The sequence below is a fragment of the Vespa velutina genome, chromosome 10 (assembly GCF_912470025.1).
Source record: "Vespa velutina chromosome 10, iVesVel2.1, whole genome shotgun sequence".
NCBI classification, from domain to species: domain Eukaryota; kingdom Metazoa; phylum Arthropoda; class Insecta; order Hymenoptera; family Vespidae; genus Vespa; species Vespa velutina.
The window spans coordinates 7,202,056-7,224,750 of NC_062197.1; the positions used below are offsets into that span (position 1 = coordinate 7,202,056).

At 27.5% G+C, this 22,695-nt stretch overlaps 4 protein-coding genes across 9 annotated transcripts; 2 read left to right on the plus strand and 2 right to left on the minus strand.

Annotated features, from left to right (window-relative positions):
• Positions 1–15: 15 nt before the first annotated feature.
• Positions 16–3,105, minus strand: LOC124952153 (phosphatidylinositol N-acetylglucosaminyltransferase subunit C). 3 transcript variants are annotated; one of them, XM_047501595.1, is made up of 3 exons: positions 2,132–3,103; positions 1,549–1,990; positions 16–1,456 (listed from the first exon to the last, which is right to left on the minus strand). In XM_047501595.1, the coding sequence occupies exon 3, from the start codon at positions 1,365–1,367 to the stop codon at positions 546–548; it is 822 nt and encodes a 273-aa protein (XP_047357551.1). In that variant the 5' UTR covers positions 1,368–1,456; positions 1,549–1,990; positions 2,132–3,103; the 3' UTR covers positions 16–545. The 3 variants fall into 3 exon arrangements, with proteins under 3 accessions (XP_047357551.1, XP_047357553.1, XP_047357550.1); XM_047501597.1 differs by having other exon boundaries at positions 16–1,473; positions 1,549–3,105; XM_047501594.1 differs by having other exon boundaries at positions 1,536–3,105.
• Positions 2,176–15,544, plus strand: LOC124952144 (cullin-3). Of its 3 annotated transcripts, none has more exons than XM_047501578.1 (14): positions 2,176–2,903; positions 4,685–5,068; positions 5,153–5,356; positions 5,443–5,622; positions 5,696–6,070; positions 6,145–6,315; positions 6,615–6,722; positions 6,839–7,016; positions 7,081–7,319; positions 7,544–7,713; positions 8,288–8,426; positions 8,533–8,660; positions 8,723–8,780; positions 14,407–15,544. In XM_047501578.1, exons 1-13 carry the CDS (start codon positions 2,844–2,846, stop codon positions 8,745–8,747), a joined length of 2,361 nt encoding a protein of 786 aa, XP_047357534.1. In that variant the 5' UTR covers positions 2,176–2,843; the 3' UTR covers positions 8,748–8,780; positions 14,407–15,544. The 3 variants fall into 3 exon arrangements, with proteins under 3 accessions (XP_047357534.1, XP_047357533.1, XP_047357532.1); XM_047501577.1 differs by lacking the exon at positions 14,407–15,544 and adding an exon at positions 11,020–11,760; XM_047501576.1 differs by lacking the exon at positions 14,407–15,544 and having other exon boundaries at positions 2,177–2,903; positions 8,723–11,760.
• On the minus strand, positions 13,334–14,981 carry LOC124952156 (ubiquitin-conjugating enzyme E2 L3-like). 2 transcript variants are annotated; one of them, XM_047501601.1, is made up of 4 exons: positions 14,871–14,981; positions 14,438–14,530; positions 13,950–14,136; positions 13,334–13,725 (listed from the first exon to the last, which is right to left on the minus strand). In XM_047501601.1, exons 1-4 carry the CDS (start codon positions 14,895–14,897, stop codon positions 13,556–13,558), a joined length of 477 nt encoding a protein of 158 aa, XP_047357557.1. In that variant the 5' UTR covers positions 14,898–14,981; the 3' UTR covers positions 13,334–13,555. The 2 variants fall into 2 exon arrangements, with proteins under 2 accessions (XP_047357557.1, XP_047357558.1); XM_047501602.1 differs by lacking the exon at positions 14,871–14,981 and adding an exon at positions 14,721–14,860.
• LOC124952139 (nuclear pore complex protein Nup205) lies at positions 15,406–22,662 on the plus strand. Its single transcript, XM_047501558.1, has 10 exons — positions 15,406–15,544; positions 15,821–15,984; positions 16,214–16,630; positions 16,786–17,077; positions 17,206–17,928; positions 18,001–21,258; positions 21,331–21,581; positions 21,685–21,924; positions 22,014–22,212; positions 22,300–22,662. The coding sequence occupies exons 1-10, from the start codon at positions 15,535–15,537 to the stop codon at positions 22,512–22,514; spliced, it is 5,769 nt and encodes a 1,922-aa protein (XP_047357514.1). The 5' UTR covers positions 15,406–15,534; the 3' UTR covers positions 22,515–22,662.
• Positions 22,663–22,695: the final 33 nt, after the last annotated feature.

Sequence of the window (22,695 nt, forward strand, 5' to 3'; positions counted from 1 at the left end):
TAAAACATATGTATGTACAGGTAAGTATATGAAATATATTTTTACATATTTTTTTGGTATATCATCAATAGGTATCAGAAATAGTAATCAAAATTATTTGGTAATATAAAGTAAAATTAATATAAAATATGTAATTTTATTGGATAAATATCCAAATTTTTACGATTGTTAGTACTCAATTCTGACGTATATATGTGTGTACACATATACTTCATTCTTTTTTCTGCGATTATTGCGCCACTAGCGATCATATTGTTGAATAGTCACCTGTTGAATCCAACTAAATTCTATTAAACAATTATACAAATTTCTTTCATTTAATGTATAAAAATATTTAATCTTCATATAATTTCAATTTCACTTATAATTATTTTATAATATATCTATGCTTCATTAATATTTATTACACTACAATATAAAGGTGATACAAAGAAGAATAAAAACACTTGTTTTACTTGGTAAATGTTTTTTTTTTTCGATAACTTGTTAATAACAATAACAATAGTAATATTTATTATTTTACAAAATTAATATTATTAGAACAATTAGGAAATGATGATTGCTTCATCCCAAGGACCATAGATGTTATTTTTAAATTGTTTACATCTAATATACCAAAGTGGACAAATGAAATGAATGAATACTATAACTATGATAAAAACATAGGAGCATACATTAGACATAGGTAATAACAAATATATTGTTCCTATAGTTATTACGATTGATATAATTACTTTGTTATTTATGTGAGACAATAATATAGGAAATAATACAAAAAATTGTACCGAAACAGTTAAAAGTGAAAATGCATGTAAAGGAGAAGCAAGTCTGGATGCTAACATCAATGAACCGAAAATAGATGAATTGATAGACAAGGAATCAGAAAAAAAGATTTCCGTAGAACCATATTTGTTAAATATTAAATGAGTGAGAAACATTAATATAGTCATAGCATATATTGTGTCAGTACTAATGGTTTCAGTTAATGTACGCAAAACCGGTGATAAAATATATCCAAAAATAAGAAAAATTAAAGTTGTTCTAAGATCTTCTGACAGTCGCTTTGACATATTTAATATTTTTATATTATAAAATAAATATCCAAAAATGGTTAAAACTATTTCAGATATAATAATGACATTTGGAGTCGTCCATTCATTATATAACCAAATAAATATGATAACAAAGAGAACTGGAATACTTAATCGAATCGATATACTAGCACCTAAATTAATAGCTTCTAATCTAGAAACATAATCCGATTTTACATTCTTACGTAATTCTGTCAAAAATGTGCTGTCTGTATAATTATCAGGTAAATCGGTAAATTCATAAAGGTTTTTCTTCCATTTTATATTAGTATACATTTCATATATATTAATTTGTAAACCATCAATGTAATTATAAATGTAATTGAAACATATCTTTTTGCTTGTATAACAAGTGAATATTGGAACTGAAAATTGTAAGATACTTATAATGGAAATATATTGTAAACTTAAATTATTATTTTAATAATGAAAAGTATATCATACGTTTATCACTTACTTGACCTTATATTCGGCAACTTTATATAAAATTATTAGGTTATAAATAAAAATAATATTAATTAATATGATTTATTATAAGGCCAACATATATCTGGAATTTTATCTTCTGTTTCTATGATTTGAAAGCAGTTTTGAACGTTTGAAGGAACTCAGCCAATACCACATATATATATATATATATATACATATGTATATATATATATATATACATATATATATATATACATTTTCATGAAATATCCAATGTAAATAAAGAACGTTGATTGGATGACTAGTTTGATACGACAAAATATTGTTTAATATCATCCATTCGGGACATTTCTATATTCAAAATGTCTATTTGCCTTATAAGAGAATGTTACTTGTATATATGAAATAATGACAAAAAAGGAAACAAATTTTGTTTCATATAATAAAATTTTATTATATCCTTCATTGTTCTGTATGAATCAAAAATGAAAATAATTATTTAAAAAAATCAAATAAGAATTAAAAATAAGTAAAATTGAATCATCTGAATACGATAATCACAGAATTGATGAAGTTACATCTGGAGTATTCAGTACGTAGTACATACATACATACATATTGGTGGAATATACGGTTCCGTTATGCCATCTGTTGTTTAAGAAAGATGCAGTCAAGAGAGAAGTCGTGTATCCACGTATACCGTTTATCGTGGGTATTGGTTGGTGGTCTGGGTACATGAATAGATAGTGCACAAGTAATCAGGCTCGTAAAATCAGATTAAACCTTATATTCGAATAGTCATTGAACAGTTTTGTTAGAACATTAACTGAATTATTAGGAAATTGTTAAAAATCTTGAAAATATTATCGTAGTCGATAAAAACAATAGTACCGATAGCCGGACACAACAACAGACGCTTTCTATGTGTACGCGTTTTCCCTATGATCCGCCGCACAACTCTGTTCTATCATTTCTTTCTTGCATTTTCTCCCCCTTGCCCGTCAACCCTTAACTATCTTCCCCCATTTCGGTGTGTACGAGTATGAAGAGTATCTCGATTTCTTGTCAAGTCCTTCGTCTTAATAAATGTACGCGCCAGTGATAAAGGTTTACGAAACTTAACTACATAGAATATATCGCGTGTAGTGTCGAGCGCGATTTAACCTTGTGAAGCCGATCCTCGGCTGTTTTTCAATGCGCGAATGAAGAATATTCGGTTCATTTAAGAGTGGTATGTCAATGTGTATACACAGTACGACATTACCGTAGGCGAAGAGAAGAGGATATACTTTTCAAAAATTCTTCTTGAACATTTCATTCGACATGATGAAGAGCAGTGCTTTGCCAAAGAAGGAGGGCAAAATGCGTATACGTGCTTTTCCGGTAAGAAATTTTATACCTTAATATCTGTCTAGACGAGATGTAAAAGAAAGAAAGAAATAAAAAAAAGAAACAGAGAGTATAATCAAGCTATTAAATATATCACGTAGCCAACTCACATTCACACACAGCACGCACGTATCACACTCACATATAACTTTCCATTATAATGTTTCCACAAATTATTCATAAAATTTCCTTTATTATGATTTCTAATATTAATAAATTCGATCAAAAATCATGTGATTGCTCGTTGACACTAATGTAATGTAATATCATTGTCATATATCGTACACTCTCGCTATCATATTTTGACTTTTCTCATTATTGCCGTGTAATTATATTCGAATGACAAAGTATTTTAGAAATATTATAGGACATATGCATGTCTTAATTAAATCAAATATATTTCTACAAATTATGTTTCTTTTGAACTTTTTGTTTTATTTCTTGAATGTTATTGAATAGGTTAAGTGAATTCGTAAATAATATATTAATTTTTGTTATTTGCAATTTAACTTCCTTCTTACTTTTATATACTTTAGAGAATTATTAATTCGTATGTTTATATATAAACAGGATTAAAGTTAATTGTAATTAAATGCTAAATTTCCTGTTTAAATGGATTGTTCTCTTTTTTCATCTTCCAATATTATAGTTTACACAGTTTCTATATGAATTTATGATAGTTCACATGTAATATAAGTTTATGATTTGATTTGACAGAAAAATCAATATAAAACTTAAAAAGTCTTAATATAGTATATGTCAGATATATTACTTCGCATTATATATATATGTTGGTATTTTAGAATAAAAATATTTATAAATATTTAAGAAATATTTTAAGTTTTTAATATAAAGACAAGTATAAACAAGAAAATTTGTTAATTTATAACCTTAATTTGGGACAATTGTTGCTATAACGACAAAAAAGTAAATAAAATTTGAAGTTTAAATTTTACTATCTTTAGAGAGAACTGCAATTTTGTCTTTTAGGTAATAAAGCTTCAATACGTAAGATGTAATGCATAAGCATTGATACAAACAGGTAAAATTCGCATTGAGAGAAATTGTATAACATTGATTAAATATATGAGTGTTCAAGAGGATAAATTATGTTGTCAATGTTACGTGTGTTATTCTTTTTCATGGGATCATATTCCGTTAAGTAGAACTAATATATGATTATGAAATATTCTCATATTTCAGTTTTTAATAAATTTTTCTTAATATTTGGATTTTCTTTCATGCATATTAAATTTTATATATCTTACCATCATATTTATTTTGATTATATCATTGAAATATTTATAGTTATATATTTATTATAATGATGTTTTATAATAAATTTGCATAATACAGATAGATCCATTGATTATTAAAAATAAATTTATGTAATGCATATTTATACAATTGAATTAAGGAAAAGACGTAATAAGGAGGAAAATTAAATTGTAATAAAAAGAAAACAAAGAAATGTCAAATTTAAGAATCTATTTAATCATATTGAAGAAATACAGATGGTAAAGGAAAACATTCATGGTGAAATAAACATGAATAGTGCAAATACCTTTCTTATTACCAATACCCCTGTGAGAAAGTGTATCTATTATACATTCATTTATTTTATATCATAAAAATGTATTTGTGTGATTTTTATAATTGTAACTTTTAAAAGTATGTTGCATAAGATAAAAATTAAAAATTTAACATATATTTAAAATCTTAAAAACTTGTTTGTATCATAGTATTTGTTGTATATCATAATTTTTGTATTATAGACGACTATGGATGAAAAGTATGTAGAAACTATTTGGACCTTACTTAAAAATGCCATCCAAGAAATACAGAAGAAAAATAACTCTGGTCTTAGTTTTGAAGAATTATATCGTAATGCATATACTATGGTTTTGCATAAATATGGTGAACGCCTTTATACAGGATTAAAAGAAGTTGTAACCCAACATCTTGAAAATAAAGTACGAGATGATGTTTTATATTCCCTTCATAATAACTTTTTACAAACGTTAAATCAAGCATGGAATGACCATACAACTTCAATGGTAATGATCAGGGATATTTTAATGTATATGGATAGAGTTTATGTACAACAAAATGATGTGGACAACGTATATAATTTAGGACTTATCATATTTCGAGATCAGGTAATACTTGTATATCTGTAATATTTTATAATATAAAATGATTTCTTTAATAAAATTTTTGTAAGTAAAAAGGGTATATTATAGGTGGTTAGATATGGTTGTGTAAGAGATCATCTGAGAGATACATTATTAGGTATGGTATCAAGAGAACGACATGGTGAAGTTGTTGACAGAATTGCAATCAAAAATGCATGTCATATGTTAATGTTACTTGGCATTAATAGTCGTCAAGTTTATGAAGAAGATTTCGAAAGGCCTTTTTTACAACAAAGTGCAGAATTTTACAGAGTAAGTATCTATAAAATTATATTTGATTACCTTCTTGTAATTCTTATTTATAAACAAAAGATACATTTTCTTAATGTCTTTTTTAGATTGAATCTCAAAAGTTTTTAGCAGAAAATAGTGCATCTGTTTATATAAAAAAAGTAGAAGCAAGAATTTATGAAGAATCAGAAAGAGCGAAACACTATTTAGATGAATCTACAGAACCACGGATAGTTGAAGTTGTGGAAGAAGAACTAATCAAAATTCATATGAAGACAATTGTTGAGGTATAGTTTTTTCTTTTTTTTTTTTTTTTAATACAAATAGAGGATGTCTTGATAATTTTATTTTTATTAACAGATGGAAAATAGCGGTGTTGTACACATGCTTAAAAATCAGAAAACAGAGGACCTTAGTTGTATGTATAAATTATTTTCAAGAGTGACAGATGGTTTACGAACAGTTTTTGACTGTGTATCTCAGTTCCTTAAAGAACGAGGACGTGCTATGGTTCAAGAGGAGCATGAATCAACAACAAATGCTGTGCTCTTCGTACAAAATTTATTGGACTTAAAAGATCGTTTTGATCATTTTCTTCATTACTCATTTAATAATGATAAACTTTTTAAACAAATGATATCTTCAGATTTTGAATACTTCCTCAATTTAAATACTAAAAGTCCAGAATATTTATCTCTATTTATAGATGATAAATTGAAAAAAGGTTCTAAAGGGGTCAGTTTTACCTTACACTGCCTCCTTGGTAGATTTTTTAATGATTATGATTCTAAAATATGAAATAATTTTAGATGACTGAACAAGAAATTGAAGGAATTCTGGACAAAACTATGGTTTTATTTAGATTTCTTCAAGAGAAAGATGTTTTTGAACGGTACTATAAACAACATCTAGCAAAACGTCTCCTTTTAAATAAATCAGTATCAGATGATAGTGAAAAAAACATGATATCTAAACTTAAGGTATTAAAAATATAATAACTAAACTAATTTTAATGATTTTTTTCAAATTCCTTTTTTTTTTTTAATAAATCAATAAATATTATTTATTTTAATAAATAGTTACATGTTGCAAAAGTCATATGTATATTTAAAATTTATAGCAAGAAGAAACAGCATTTTGCATAAAAATATTTGTTAAAACTTTCACAGTAGAATATTATTTTAATGAAAATATTGTTCCTGAAAATTTCATTGTATATAAATTATCAGTTTTAAAATGTATCTAATATATGTTGTTTTGTAATTTGTGATTACTATAGACTGAATGTGGATGTCAATTTACATCCAAATTAGAAGGCATGTTTAAGGATATAACAGTTAGTAATACTATTATGGACGAATTTAAGGATCACGTTCTTACTTCTGGGGTAAGATTTCATAAATAATTGTTTCAATATTCGCGGAAAATCTAATTTGTTTCGTTAATTTTTGATCGAATATCTCCTATATCATAGTTTTACTTGTTTTTATTTACATTCCTAAGACAAGTTTATATGGTGTGGATATAAGTGTAAGAGTACTCACAACTGGTTTTTGGCCAACACAATCTGCTACTCCTAAGTGTAATTTACCTGGTGCACCACGAGGTGCATTTGATGCCTTTAGACGTTTCTATCTTGCTAAACATACAGGACGTCAATTGACACTGCAGCCACAATTAGGTTGGTACTTAGTATTTTACTAAGTTTAGAAATGATTATAAACAATATTATAAATTGTTTACAGGATCTGCAGACCTAAATGCTATATTTAGTGGTCCAAGGAGAGAAGAGAGTAGTTGCGGAGGATTAGATACGCCGTCTTCTTCTAATTCCATTGGAAATGGAAATAGCAATGGGAGCAATAGTCTGTTAAGTCAAAGAAGCAGTATATGTGCCAGTACAAGAAAGCATATAATTCAAGTTTCAACTTACCAAATGTGTGTGTTGATGCTTTTCAACAAAAGAGAAAGATTGACATATGAAGTTAGTATTTAATATAATTTTTTATTTATTTATTTAATTTTATTTATTTATTTAATTTTATTTACTCTTTTTTTTATATTTATCGTATATAATATAATATATTTTTGTATATATTAATTTTAAATATATAAATACAATCGTGTATACAAACACATACATATATGTGTTTATGTATGTATGTACGTATGTACGTAAATATATATATATATAAATACATTGTGTAGGAAATTCAAGGTGAAACCGATATTCCAGAGAGAGACTTGGTTAGAGCTCTGCAATCTCTTGCAATGGGCAAAGCTACACAGAGGGTATTACTCAAATATCCTCGAACCAAAGAAATTGAACCTTCACATTACTTCTGTGTAAATAATAGTTTCACCAGCAAATTACACAGGTATATTTAATTAATTAATGATAAAAGCAAAAATGGAAACTTCTCTAAAGTTACATTTTTGCTTAGAGCAAGTTTATTGCATAATTTTTTGATTTTTTGTATGAAAGAGATTTTCTATTACATATTTATTACGTTTTATTATTTTGTTTTATTATAAAAAATGTGAAATGGAAATTAGTATTTTGTATAATATATTAATTAATAAATATATTTATACTTTTTATATATTATACTTAAAATATATTTTTAATGTAATATTATCGTACAATATATATTTGCTTATTGAATCAATAATCTAACGAAATATCGCAATTTTTATTAAAAAGTGGTATCTATTATATATAATATAATAGTTAGCAGTAACAAATTGCAAAGATTTATGTAAAAAAATGTTTTCAAAAAGCTCATGTCTTATTCATTCGCCTCTTGTGTTTTCTAAGTCACATATGAATACATTTGATTTATTAAACTTTCAGATTTTTAAGACAATATACTCGTTATTATAAATATCATTAAAAAATAAACATAAGATGTATTTGCTATATTACTAATAAACATATACTTCTTTGTGAAGAGTAAAGATCCAGACTGTAGCAGCAAAGGGAGAATCGGAGCCGGAGAGAAGAGAAATGCGTAATAAAGTCGACGAAGACCGGAAGCATGAAATCGAAGCAGCTATTGTGCGTATCATGAAAGCTCGAAAGCGTATGCCGGTGAGTATAATTAATTTTTTTCATATCAGATATTATTAAGTTTGCTAAGGATTGTTAAACTATATGTATATGTGTGCGCGTATATATATATCTGTTTTTATTTTAGCATAACATACTCGTAACTGAAGTGACGGAGCAATTAAAAGGTCGTTTCTTGCCTTCTCCAGTTATCATTAAAAAGCGTATCGAAGGTTTAATTGAACGAGAGTACTTAGCTCGTACGACGGAGGATAGGTATGTTCACAAAATATATAGAATAATTTATTTCTTTTATATAAATTCTCTTTTACTTATAGGAAAGTATATACGTACGTTGCTTAATGCTGAGTTCAAATATTGGAACTGTACAAAAGTGTAAGTAATTTGTAATAATGTATACCATCTAATTATATCATCGATTCATTATACTTTACACAAATTAATTTCCATTATTATTGATATATCAATACTTTCATCATCTTCACCATCATCTATAATGTGTAAGAATCATTATCATCACCACTATTGCTTTCTCCATGTAATAGTTATATACTTGGCATTCTGTATCAACAAGGAACATTTTTCTCTAGTAGAGGGTTTGTCTATTTGGATTAGTAAAATGAATTTGTGAATTAATTTCTCTGTAGTATCAACTGCCATTTTATATTTTAGGTTGAAAAGATGTACTTACGGCATTGTAAATGGTAATTCTGCCGATTTCATTTTCTTTTATAATAAAATTATAATTGGACTTCTATAAATAAATTTCTATTAATTTCGTGTTTTTTTTTTTCTTTTTTTTTTTTTTTTTATATACTTAATTTTCTATACAAAAACATATAACGTACGATGCAAATAGTTGTAAATAAACTAAAAGAAAATATACAGATACAAATTTATAAAAAGGAAGAAAAAAAAATAGAGTAAAGTTTGTAATACCGTTTGTTTATGAATATCACAACCTATGATGACTCAATAACACACGGTATTATCGTATTATAAACTTAAGAATTAATATTAATTATATGAAGGATGTATGTGGGAAACATATTAAACCTAGAATTTAAAGTAGAATTTGAGTACAGCATGATTCATTTAAAATAACGTCGAACATATTGTGAAAGTCATTATGTTGATGAAAGACGTTTCTCGTTGGTTAATGAATGCCTAAAATATCAAAATATTAAAATAGATCATTAAAAAATTGATTAGTTTGGTGGGAAAAATCGATGCACATTGAAAGCACCATTTGTAATATATCGAATTTCGCACAGATGCTATTTGCTTTTTCTAGATATTATTTATTTTAGTTGGAACATATAAAGAAATGTGATGACATTCATTAGTTCACTGCTAATTCCATTTTGATGAATAAACTATGTAAAATTGATATAAGAATCACGATACATTATTATTTTATTATAGTATATGTAATTCTTATTCTTGATTATTGTAGTTACTTAAAAATAACAAGCAAACAAATTTACTTTACTTATATTATTTTATTTAAAAACAAATGTGTTATTGAAAAAAAATGTGTTCTATATTACATACTGAATATTAATATATTATCAAAAGACGCGATCTGTGATTAAAGAAACTCGCATTGAGATGATATAATTAAAACAATATCAGAATTAACGGAGCAATGTAATAAACCTTTGATTTAAAATTGTCTGATTATATTTTGTTACATTCCACTTTTTATAGTTGATAAAAGAATTTCTTAGGAATTAAAAAAAAAGAATGAAACAATCTACATACAGTAATTTTGTTCTCGTTTCGTTAATTCTTTTGAGTCTGAAATTTCCAATGTATGTAAATTTAATCTGCTATAAAAAGAATGTAACACGGCAGACGCAACCCAAACGCTACATATTCGAAGACATTATTAAATCTAAGACTGTTGCGAATTATTAAAGAAAAAGAAGAAAAAGAATGACCACATTTATGTCACTCTCAATGATTCTAAATCTTTTTTCTTTCAAAATCTATTTACATTATAAACTAAAAATATGTAATAAGTATATTTGCATGCAATTTGTCAAAACATGTATTTTGAAATTTAGATATTCATATCTTACTACAAAATAAAAATGCCAATATTCTTTTACAACAAATAAATGCCAATATAATATCGAAACGCATGTAGTTATGGATGTGGAAAAAAATGAAAACGAACTGTAGAAATAAATGACTTGAAATTATAATAAGTTAACGTTGAAGTTAATAATATCCATCTATTCGTTCGTGTGCTTTTAAACACTACTGTTTGTTAGTCCCCATACATGGTTTATATATAAGATAATCAATACGCCAAACTACGTCACGCGGTTATTCAAGTTTGAACGAAGTATCTTATTGTAAAGTGTACATGTGCGTATATCTAAGCGTCAAAGCTTTTAAGATAAATGAATATGAAAAAATAAAAAAGTAAATACGTCTCGTAATTTCTATTGTGCTTTCATGTGTATCAAATTATTGAACAATAATTTATGATATATTGTTCCAGTTCCATAAATTAATTAACGTCGTTAATCTTTTCCACCCAGCTTATCGATTGAATGGTTTAATTACTCATCGACTTCGGTACATTACAACGTGTTTATTGTAGTACGCCAAAATGTGGGATCTTCGAAACTGTAAGACATGCAGAGTTGTTAAGTGGGCTAATATACATGCATGAGCTTGAATAAAAATGAAGAACATTAAAAAGAAAAGAAAAGAAAAGTAAAAAAAAAAAAAAACAACAAACAGAACACTCAACGATGTTACCCCAGCTCATGTATTATAGAAAAAAAGGAAACAAATCTGCAAATGTCATATTTTTTATTTTCATTTATACCTTCTTTATTTATTACGATAGAATTTTAATATGTCAATAAAATTTTTTCTCTTTCTTACATAAAAAAGAAAACTTAATAAAAATAAAAATCTTTACAAAGATTTTTTGTCTTCATAATATAATATATTTACCTAGCTCAGTTTTTGTATAAATTTAAATAAAAATGTATCTGTGAAAATTAAAGTTAAAAGATAGAGATGATTGACATACCTGTAAATTAAAGATTAATCCCTTATAGCCTATTAATAATATTCATATTATTTCATTTGGATTTTAATCGAGACTATATTATTCAATGTCAGAAATGTTCAGTATTTGTAATGATAATAGATCTAATTCTTCCAGTTATTGTAAAAAATACGAAGAAAAAAATGAAAGACCAACGAGTTGTTCATACTGTATACCGCTACATATAGACATATTACAAAATCTTCATATCATTTGTTAAAGTCATAATGAACTATGAATATACGTAATCTAACTTCATAAATAAATAATTAATCGAGAAAATTCATTTTATTTATTCTTGAAATAATTTCTATGATATAACGCGATCGTATAAATATTTATATTGAAAACAAAAAATCTTACAATGCTTCTATTAGCACTATTTAGTTATATAGCACATTTTTATAACTTTATGATCGAATAATAATATTAATCTTTATTAATCTGTTTTTATCAGAAATTCCAGAAATAAATTTAAATAAATCAGAGTTTCTATCGATGAAAACGATATAGTGTCGCTAATGTAAATATACAATTTTATTTTCATATATAGCTTTGATATTACTTATTTTATGGGAAAAAAATGTTTAGTAGCACCTTATTTTTATCTTCAATAGAAAAAGTGTCTGTGTGTATATTGTTATCTCAAACTATAATTCTTATTTAAAAAATACACATTTTACGGAAGTTTAATATTCTTATTATTCTTGTGTATTTATATATTTTCTTGAAGTTCATTACGATTTAAATAATATAAAGAAGTATATATATTTTTTACGTTATGTCATATTATAATATTAAATACCATCTTGTACATCCACATAGGTTTCTTTGTAAACTTTACTGTAAAAGTAGATTTTTTGGAAAGCATTTATAAGTCACAAGAAATATATAGGAATAGTTTGCAATCTTCTTAAATAAAAGTGAATTAAAGTTAAGAAAAATTATCATTATCCATTATTAAGAGAATGTATGAGTTTATAATATTGTCATTTCCATTATGTGCTGGATATAACAGTGCAAAGATAAAGTTAGAGAAATCATAAAAATTATGGCAATTAATATAAATATGATTCGTATGTTAATGACGAATATCTACAATAGACATCAATTTTCTAAAACAATTCTTTAAGACAGTGTTTCTCAAACTTTTTGTTCTATGTATCTTCGGGCATGTATATGTAACTGGCATACCTCTTGTATAGATAGATACAACTATAGTTATAGTATAAAAATGGGAATAAAATAAAACATGCATATATACACACATCAAATTTTGTATTCATAAACTACATACAGGGTCTTAGAAGGTTTGATCTATACTTTAGGACTTCAGGAGTGTATCGAAATTTTCTTTTTAGTTTTGTTTGAGTTTTCACGGCATACCTAAAAAGTTTTTTACTACGTATCCCCAAGGGATACACGTACATTTGAGAAACACTGTTCTAGGTAATAGCATTGAATATTTGTGAACAATTATGTTACTTAAATCTGTCTTCTACAAGCTTATAAATGAATAAAGTAGATTATACTATTCAAAATGCTATATATATAATTATGGAAATAAATAGGAACATAAATTATATAAACGATCAATCTTAAGAGTGAGGAAAACGTATTATTTTCCTCTTTTTATAATTCATTTAAGTTTGTTAATATTTAATATTTAATTAAAATATTTTTTTTTAATTGCCATAAATCTTCAATATATAGACGTCATTCCAATACATGCTATAAAAATTCGCGAAATGTAATATATGATGGTTCTGTGTTTAAAATTCTTTGAAATTAGTTTGTGTGCAATTATGATGACAATCTACCCAAACTTAAGAATTAAAATACATTATAAGACTTGTTTACAATATCATACAGTTATTTTATTATAATTTACTTTGCTCTGAAAAGTTCTTTCCACCTTATTAAACATTACAATTTGTATATATTCTTATCCTCGTTATCAACCAATACTGTACACGGGGCATTCTCGATTCCACATATGACAGACCGGCATAAATCGACTCGCAATGAATTAACTGAGGTGGCAGGCATCGTGGTGAGAAAGGCCTACCATTTGGGATTATTCGTTCGAGGAGGATGATTCTCGCCTTTTTTCTGCATGCTTTTTTGTAAAATCTTCTGCATTTTTTAGAAATTTCTTTTTATCTTTGAGAAATTCTTCAGCTAGATCTGCCCTTAATGGATGTTCTGGCTCAGGATCATTTACTAAAGCTATCAGAGCTTGTATAACTGTAAAACATTTACAGAAAGTTGTAAGTACTGTTTTCTTTCAATTCATTTATTTATATATTTCATTTGCTTTATAGTAGAAAAAACATATATATATACTTTCGAATATTTCTAATAATATATATACATATTATCAAAAACATTTGTAAATTTGATTTCAAAAAATTGATTGATAATAATCAAATCTTCCTTGTGATTATTTCTTCTTTAAACAATAACCTTACCCTGATCTGTTTTTGTTGCTGGTTTCCAATGTTCAGCACTTATAATAGGTAGACATACTTGTCCTTTTTCATCTACATTTGGATGATAGATTTTTGTTTTGAAATTTATTCTAGGTGGTTTAAAAGGATATTCTGCAGGAAAATTGATTTCAATTCGAAATGCTCCTTTATTATAAGGAGCATTGTCCTATAAATATAACATATAATTATTATATGTTTATAAAATATACATATAGAAATAGAAATATAAGTATGAAATTATTTATGTTTCTATTTTTTAATATATATATATAAAATAGATTAGACTCTCTTTTTCAATAATTGGTAATTGTCATGGATAATTTAAAACGATAAATTTATTATAATAACATCATAATAATATACTTCTGAAACAATAATAAAAATCAGTATAAAATGATTTTAAATAAACTTTAATACGTTTGTATGTTTAATTTAGGTTAGGTGCATAAAAAAAAGTATAAACATACCGGCAATATAAGGCCTTGCCAAGTAAGAATATTGGACTCGTCGACTTGAATCGTAAAATTTTTCATTGCGGAGGCTCTCAGATCGCCTAGTTCCTGGAAAGATAAGTGCATATATTATTATCTTATGATATAGATCTTTTTTTTATACGTTTAATATTAAATTTTAGCTTAAGAAAATAACAAGTTATATATTCTATTTCATAGAGGGAGGAGATCGTAAATTATAAAATATAATAATATAAGTGTATATAAAATGGAATAATATAATAACAATGTTATTAACTTTTTGAACGGCTACAAGGGAAGAATATCAAATATATCACATCATTTCCGTAACACTTGTAGAAATTGTGAATTGCTATGAAACGTATCTACTTTTCTTTACAATCAAATATAAAGAATGATGCTTATATCGTTAGGAACTTTAATTTACCTTTTGCAATCTTTTTATAGCTGCCATTTTGAAAATAGAGTCTTCTGAAGGCAGTAAAATTCGTCCAGTTCACCAGTGGCCAGTGCTGCCAATTGTTAGAACTTTATTCATTAAACAGAAATTGCAGGTTTACATTGGAAAAGTGTTTGCATTAAATTCGAATATTTTTAATATATTTTTTATTATCCAATCACTGATCGCATTGAATAATCTCATATTTCTTTATCTAGATCTCATATATCGATATTTGCCTTTATTTATATAAGAATGAAGCACTATCGTTTTGCGCGCTTAAGTATGACTTCTTTTTTAAGATGATGTATAAATCGAAGGCAAATATTCAAGATTTATCTGCAAAGATTTTTAAGTGAACAAAAAAGAAAAAAGACTATTATAAATTATCGTAACATTAATAATCATTAATATATGTGTATATATATAAAACTATATAACCTTACCAACAGTTCACTTTAAAACCAAATTGAATTAACGTTCAAATTTTTGTTGAAATCATGGCTGCCAGTTAAATGTGCGGCAATTTTCGTTCACGTTATTATACCGGCATTTCAATATCTTTAAAAACGTTAATATTGTGTTAAAATTATATGTGGTGTTATTTAAAATTAAGTTTTAGTTTATAAATTGATTTATATAAATTGCCAAGATGTCAGAAGGTAATTATTTATTTGTGGATTGTGTAAGAAAATATATAAAAAACATAACCTTTAAATTATGTGATTTTATTTAATAATAGTTTAACAATAAGACTGTAATGTAATTTATAAATTTAAAATAATTTTTTTTTATATCAAATTAATTTAATATGAGTCACATAAGTAAGTTTATTTGATAATTAAATTATATATATATATAATTATATATATTATATATATATATATACATATGTATGTATGTCCGTATCCAATAATTCATAATAAATTACTTTATAGAAGAAACAAGTACAGAAGATATCTGGACACCATATAAGGAGTTACAAAATCTTGTAGTACGATGCATCACATTAGCACCTAGTATGCATGACCCTCAATACCATGAATTTATAGAAGCATTGAGAAATCATAGACAAAATTTTTTTACACTTTTAAAAAATCCTGTGAGTATCTTTTTATATATTTTTTCATTCATTTTTTTATTTATTTAGTATCATTACAATGTACTTATATTTTTTTTAAATATTGATTATTATAAAAAAATATATATACATAGAAAAGTTTTTCTTCTAAATATAAGACATAATGTTTTTTATATGTCATTTTACAATGCATCAAAAGAAGTGAACATTTCATGTAAATTACTTAATTGATTTGTTTTTTGTTTATCAGCCAAAAAATATTAATAGTCGCAATGAAATTAAGAAAGGTGTGACAGATGGTATAACATTACCTGGGCTAGGACATCAAGTATTGTCCAAGGAGTTGGTAGATGAAACTTTAATCATATCAGATATGTATGATTTAAATGAATTCATGGCTCTAGATCTTTTATGTACTGCCCAACTTCAAATGCCACACTATCCTGGTCTAACCAGAGGTTTAACTGCTGTACTTTTGTATTATGATGGAAGAAAAGCATTGACTACAACTTTGAAGACCTTAGTGCAAGCCAGAATGGGACATAGCTGGGCTCTTGATGCACCACTAACTCTAACGAAATACATTACTGAATATACTAATAAATTACAAGAAGATGGTTTATTGGATAGGATTATAACTTTATTAGAAGACATGGATCCTATACAGGTAAATATAATATCTTTAATATCCTATACAGATAAAAGAATAATATTCTAAATATAGTTACTGTTTCTTATCAATTCATTTAAATTACTATAAATTATGATATACATTATAATAGAGTATAATAAAGTATAGTGGAATTCGAATCATGATAACAGGAACAAGATCTTCTACAACAAAATAGAGCATTGGGAGGAGCAAAGCATCATCGTATGGTTATGAAACTTTATAATGATACTAGACAAGATTTAGCAGATATTTTGTATTTATGGTCTGCTCAATCATCTCTACCAAAATCTATTTTCTTTCGTTTATTGTCGTTATTACAAACACGCCAAGTTGAATCTGAAGCTGGAGAAGGTGGTCCTGATAAAGTTACATTGGCTCTCATTATGGCCATACTATATGCTGTAAATCTTAGTCCACTTAATAATCGAGAAAATGGTGAAGGTATTAAAATTAATAATTTTTTTTAATATTATTTATTATATTTTTAATATTATTAATTTTTTAATTTGCTTTTAATTTGTTTGATATGAATTTTTCTTAAATATTATTATATTAAAATTTTATTTCAGATATAATTAATTCTATTCCCTTGATCACAGAGAGAGGAGCATTAGATGATATAAAACAAAAAATAATGTCTAATAATATAACTTGGGAAAGTACAGGATTGCGTGGACTTGTACAATTTGCTTTAGCAGTTGCCATAGCAACTTTGAAAACTATCAGTAACACTTATCAACCACAGCATATTACTAATGATGATGAAATTTTAGTGGAAACAGCTTTATCTAATAAGGTGTTCCACTTTATGGCCGAAATTTTATTAAAAAGTACTTGTATACACTATGAGGAATTTTATATGCGTTATTTTCACACTCTTCTCTCTGATTTTATATTATTAATGCCTCTGAAAATTAAGGAATTAAGAAGTCGAGCAGACGAATCAATGCGTTTGGTACAAGCGTATCAACAAGAAGGTGTAGAACCACCAATGAATTTAGACAATCATTTTGAGTTTCTCATGTTGACAGTAGCAGAGTTATACAAAAAAGATCCGTTAAAGTTAAATTTAGCTATGGATTATTGGTGCCAACATTCAGAATCTACGCACGTTTCTGCTTCTGTACATATTGGACGATTACCTCCTAGACAAGTTGCTTTATTTAAATTTATACGATTAGCTGGAGAAATACTTCCTGCTGGTCTTTTTGTATCTTACCTCAAAATGATCGCATCTCTTGCTTCGTCACCTCCAGCTGCGCGCCAAGCATTTAATTTTCTCAAACCAAATGGTAAGGTATATTTTTTAGTTATTATTATCCTATACGAAACGATAAAAACAGGTTTTTTTTATATTTTAACAGGATCTTCTACTTCAACAACAATTTCTTGGGATCATTTCTTTAATTCTTTAAATCGTTATTATTATAACTTACGACAAGAATTACCACCAAGTCAAGATACAGTATATAGACAAAGAAGTCACCCAAAAGGTATTACACCCCACGAAGTTAAAGGATTAGAAGCTGTACTTAAAGTTGTACAAATAATTGCAAAATATGATGAGATGTCGAGAGTAGCAATATGCGATCATCCAAATTGGAAAGTACTTCAGTCTCTAATAGGGTTGGTAAGCTGTGCAATGCCAATTCCATTAAAAGGCGTTTTAGTAAGAACTCTTGCTGCATTAGCAAGATCACCAGAGAGTTCTTCTACAGTCTGGCAAAGTTTAGAAGCAGCACAAATTCTTTCTACTATACCAACAACTAGTAGCTATCAACCACGAGGAGTACAAACAGAATTGGAAGAGATTGAATCAAGGAACGAAGAATATCCTTTGACTCGAGCAATGTTAAAACTCTTAGATATCTTAACAGATTATCCAATTCCACGTCTTTTGGGAGTTGGACAACGAAATCCAGGCTTCGATTCATATCTACATTTTCTAATTAATATCGTTTTTTTAAGATTTCATACACGCTCGTATAAAAATGCTGCAGAGAAATGGAAAGTTGCGAATGGATGTTTGAAAATATTCTCTAAATTAATCAAACAATACGAGCCATCTTTAGAAGATTTTATGGGATGTAAAGTTGAATTACAAGGTGGTGATTTGACTGTAATTAATTCCGCTCCTGGATACCATTTAATGACGCAATTACATTCTACTAATTCCGAGTTACTTCATGTCATACTCTATATTCTGGATGAAGGATATCACCAGTTTGATACATACGATATTTTCCCCGGAAAAAAATACCTTGAATGTAGTACACTATGTTGTTTGGAAATATTGGATCGGACTTTGAAAACACAACATCAATACATGACACAGTTAGCATCAGCAACCAGTATAAATAAAATCGTAACTGGTCTTTCGCGTTTATTGCTAGGAGTAAATATGCGTACTGGAAAGCCTGATCACATGATAAATATTGTTAATTATGTCTCTTATAATTCATGGCTGCCACGACATTCATTTGTCGCTGTTGGCGTTGTTCAAAGTGTTGCCAATGAACCAGGTGCAGATTTAGAATTGTTATCAACATTTACAGCAACTAATTCGTTGGCAACGAATATTAGGCACGGTTTCGTTGAGTGTTTAGATATGGATTATACTCCTGTAGATGAAGATGACATAAACAATGATGAAAGAGCAGATGTGGAAAATTGCAAAGAAAGAATTTTATTATTAATGATGCAAAGTATTACACGACCTGTACCTAATCTTGCTCATTATTTGCTAGGATTTGAGATCACTAAGGATATTCGAAAAACAATTATTCAGCAACCTGGAATTTTAGGCTTTCCACGAACTTGCTTGCATTCTGTTTTGGGTGTCTTGGAACAATCTTTGGATAATGGTCGTGATAAAATTACAGAAATGTGTTACTGTTATTTACATACACTAGCGGCGAATAATAAGACATCAGTACCAATTTTAAGATTTTTACGAACTGCAACAAATCAAGATTTTGTGCAAAGACATCTATCAAAATTACCTTTTCAAGGTTCAAATAAAGCAATCGAACTTGGCTGTATGTCGTGGCTATTAAAAATAGTAGCGATAGAACTACGAGTCTCTGGTGGGAGCTTACAAAGTTCGCTTGTACAACGCTTAGTTGGAAGCTTTAGTCAAGAAAAAGACCAAAGTGCACCATCACAGAAACTTCTTATGGATCTTCTACATTATATCGATTTTCAACTATACTTAGAACCTCCTAAATCATGGGAATTCTTTGATCCTTCGCAAATTGAAATGGTATTTGGTCGTTGTAGTGTTCCCTCGTCTTTAATGGGAGGACCTCGACTTATCGACGTCAGAAAATTACATTCCCTTATTGTAGATGAATTAACGGTTACACAAAATAGTGCAACAGTAACTCAAAGGAAACTTATGCAACAAGAATTGCAATCCATACTTGCTCATGCCTTGAAAAAAAATCAAACCAAACTTTTATCATACGCTACGGTAAAATTTGTAGAGGGCTGGTGTCAAACAACAGAAATACTATTTTCCGTAGCGTCAAATTTACAACTTCCTGCGGCTCAAAGACAAAGTCTTCTTCTGAACTTATCACATGATTTGTTGCAAAAAATGACATCGTGCGAAGCACTTAGTGAAATAAAAACACTTGTGTCTGGAACAGTTTTAATATTACTTGTCAACTTGCGAAATTATTTTGCGATGCAATCGAACCAAGAATTACTTCCAACATCTCCTTCCAATACGACAATGATGAAAATAATTCTTAGCCATGTACTAGAATGGATTTTAAGCGCAAGTGCATCATCGCAAAAAGTTCTAACTCATCTTTACGCAGCACTTCTAAATTTTCTTTGTGTGATAGGCTTAGAAAAATCAGAAAGTGCATCCGTTATGGATACGACGTATGTTAGTCAACTAGATAGTTCATTCAATCGATCTATGCCAGTTCAAAAACGTTCACATTGTTATGCCACGATACAAGTTATCAATAGCTTTGGTAATCAATTAATGGACGTTTTATGTCATAATTGTTCTGGTGGTCATGATGTATGTAAAATGTTAGCACTTTCTTGTCTAGACAAGATCTTAGAATTGGATTACGATAATTCATGGATGATTTATTTAGCTAGTCGAGGATATTTGAAGCATATGATAGACAGTCTTTTACAATCTGATAATTTATTAAGACATATGCTTCAACCAGAGCCTGAAACATTAAGACCTTTATATTTGTATGAAGCAAAATTAGCAACATTTTGTAGAATGGCCTCGACAAGATTAGGTGCTGAAAGTCTTTTAAAAACTAAAGTTTTATCCTGTATGTCAAGTATGTGTGTTTTTGATCAACATCCGGATGTTCATATGAATATTGAAGGAATTGATTCTTCTTTTGTACCCTCAATCGGCCAACGTTATCAACAAATTTTTTTGCCTACTTTATACTTATGTGGTGCTTTGTTGACTACTTTAGGAACTGAAAATCAGTCTTGTGCTATACAAGTCTGTAGCTTTCTCCAAAGTCATCGAGATACAGTAGAAATGATATTAAGGAATGCTTTTTCAAAGGCAAATACTCTATTTTTGAAAGAAATTGCCTGTCTAACTGGTGTCGTATCCAGATCTGCTAATATTGGTAAGTAATATTTATGAATGAAAATATTACTATAGCTTCATATTTAATTATAATTGTTAAACTTACTTTTAGATATGTATAAATTAGTGGACGAGGGACTAATGATATCCGATGTTGGTGATAATATAATAGAGGATGATAATGGAATGAGAGAATTACGTGCTCATCTTTATAGATTACAAAAATTAATGCTTTCGTTACTTCACAAATTCCAATTACAACCAACACCTATACATTTAGATTATCAAAAAACAAATGTAGATCAACAACAAATGTCTTGTATAGAAATAGTTGCGAATGTTCTTTTGTATGCTCGTAACCAGGTTTGTACAAAATTAAGAAGCACTTTTTGAACAATTTGCTTATAAGGAACAATTCATGTAATAAAAACATTAATGACAATATTAAACAATTTATTTATGACAGATGCAGCATAGTACCATGGATCAGAAAGTAAGGAATGTTCTTTTCGAACCTTATTTAACGCCGAAACCAGGCACTAGAGAAGGTAGAACTAAAGATATATCTGGTGAAGTTCATTTAGGATTGATCGTTGAACAACTTACGTCTACAACTGCATTACTACATAATGAACTGCCACATGTCGATTCTCTGATCAAAAAATCAGCTATGATATCGGACATGACTGCGGCAGAATTAAAAAAAGTACTTAAATTAAAAGTTAATATTATATCGAGAGATAAAAAGATCGTAAAGACGTCATTTTGTAATAATTGTACATATTACTTTTTTAGTATATGTCTGATGAAGAAGCAGAATTAGACATAGATAAACAACGCATTGTCCTAGAGCAACGATTAAATCAACGACTGAAGGAAAAACGTCAAAGTATAAAATATTGTTGTCTCATAATAGAACACAGTTTATATCTACTTTGGAGTCATTTAGATTTTTACACAATGCAAATAATGTCAGGACATCAGAGAATGCTAGGTATATATAATTCGTTATTTTATAAATCAATTGATGGATATGTAAAAATGCAAATTAATGCTATGTGATCTATGTATTTCTTTACAGTATCCACAGGAAACATAATTGATAATATATTGGAAAAAAAGATATCACCAGAAATTTTAACCGAATTAAAACAAGGACTTATATCTGTATTTACTGATAGTTTCATTACTCAATTAATCGATACACATAACGAATATACAACAGTAGATCGTAATTTTATAGAGGCTCTCGTTAGGAGGATCAAAAGATTATTACAATTCATAATTATAACGTAACTCTATTTATAGAATATGTGTATATTATTTCTATTTTAAATACGCATCTCTTTCTATACTGTTTCAACCTTTGTACTTTTTATTAATAATCATATTATTGTATATAAAATGTAATAATAATATTTTTATAATAAAAATGCAAACAGTATAGATATGAAAATTTATTAAAATAATATAATCA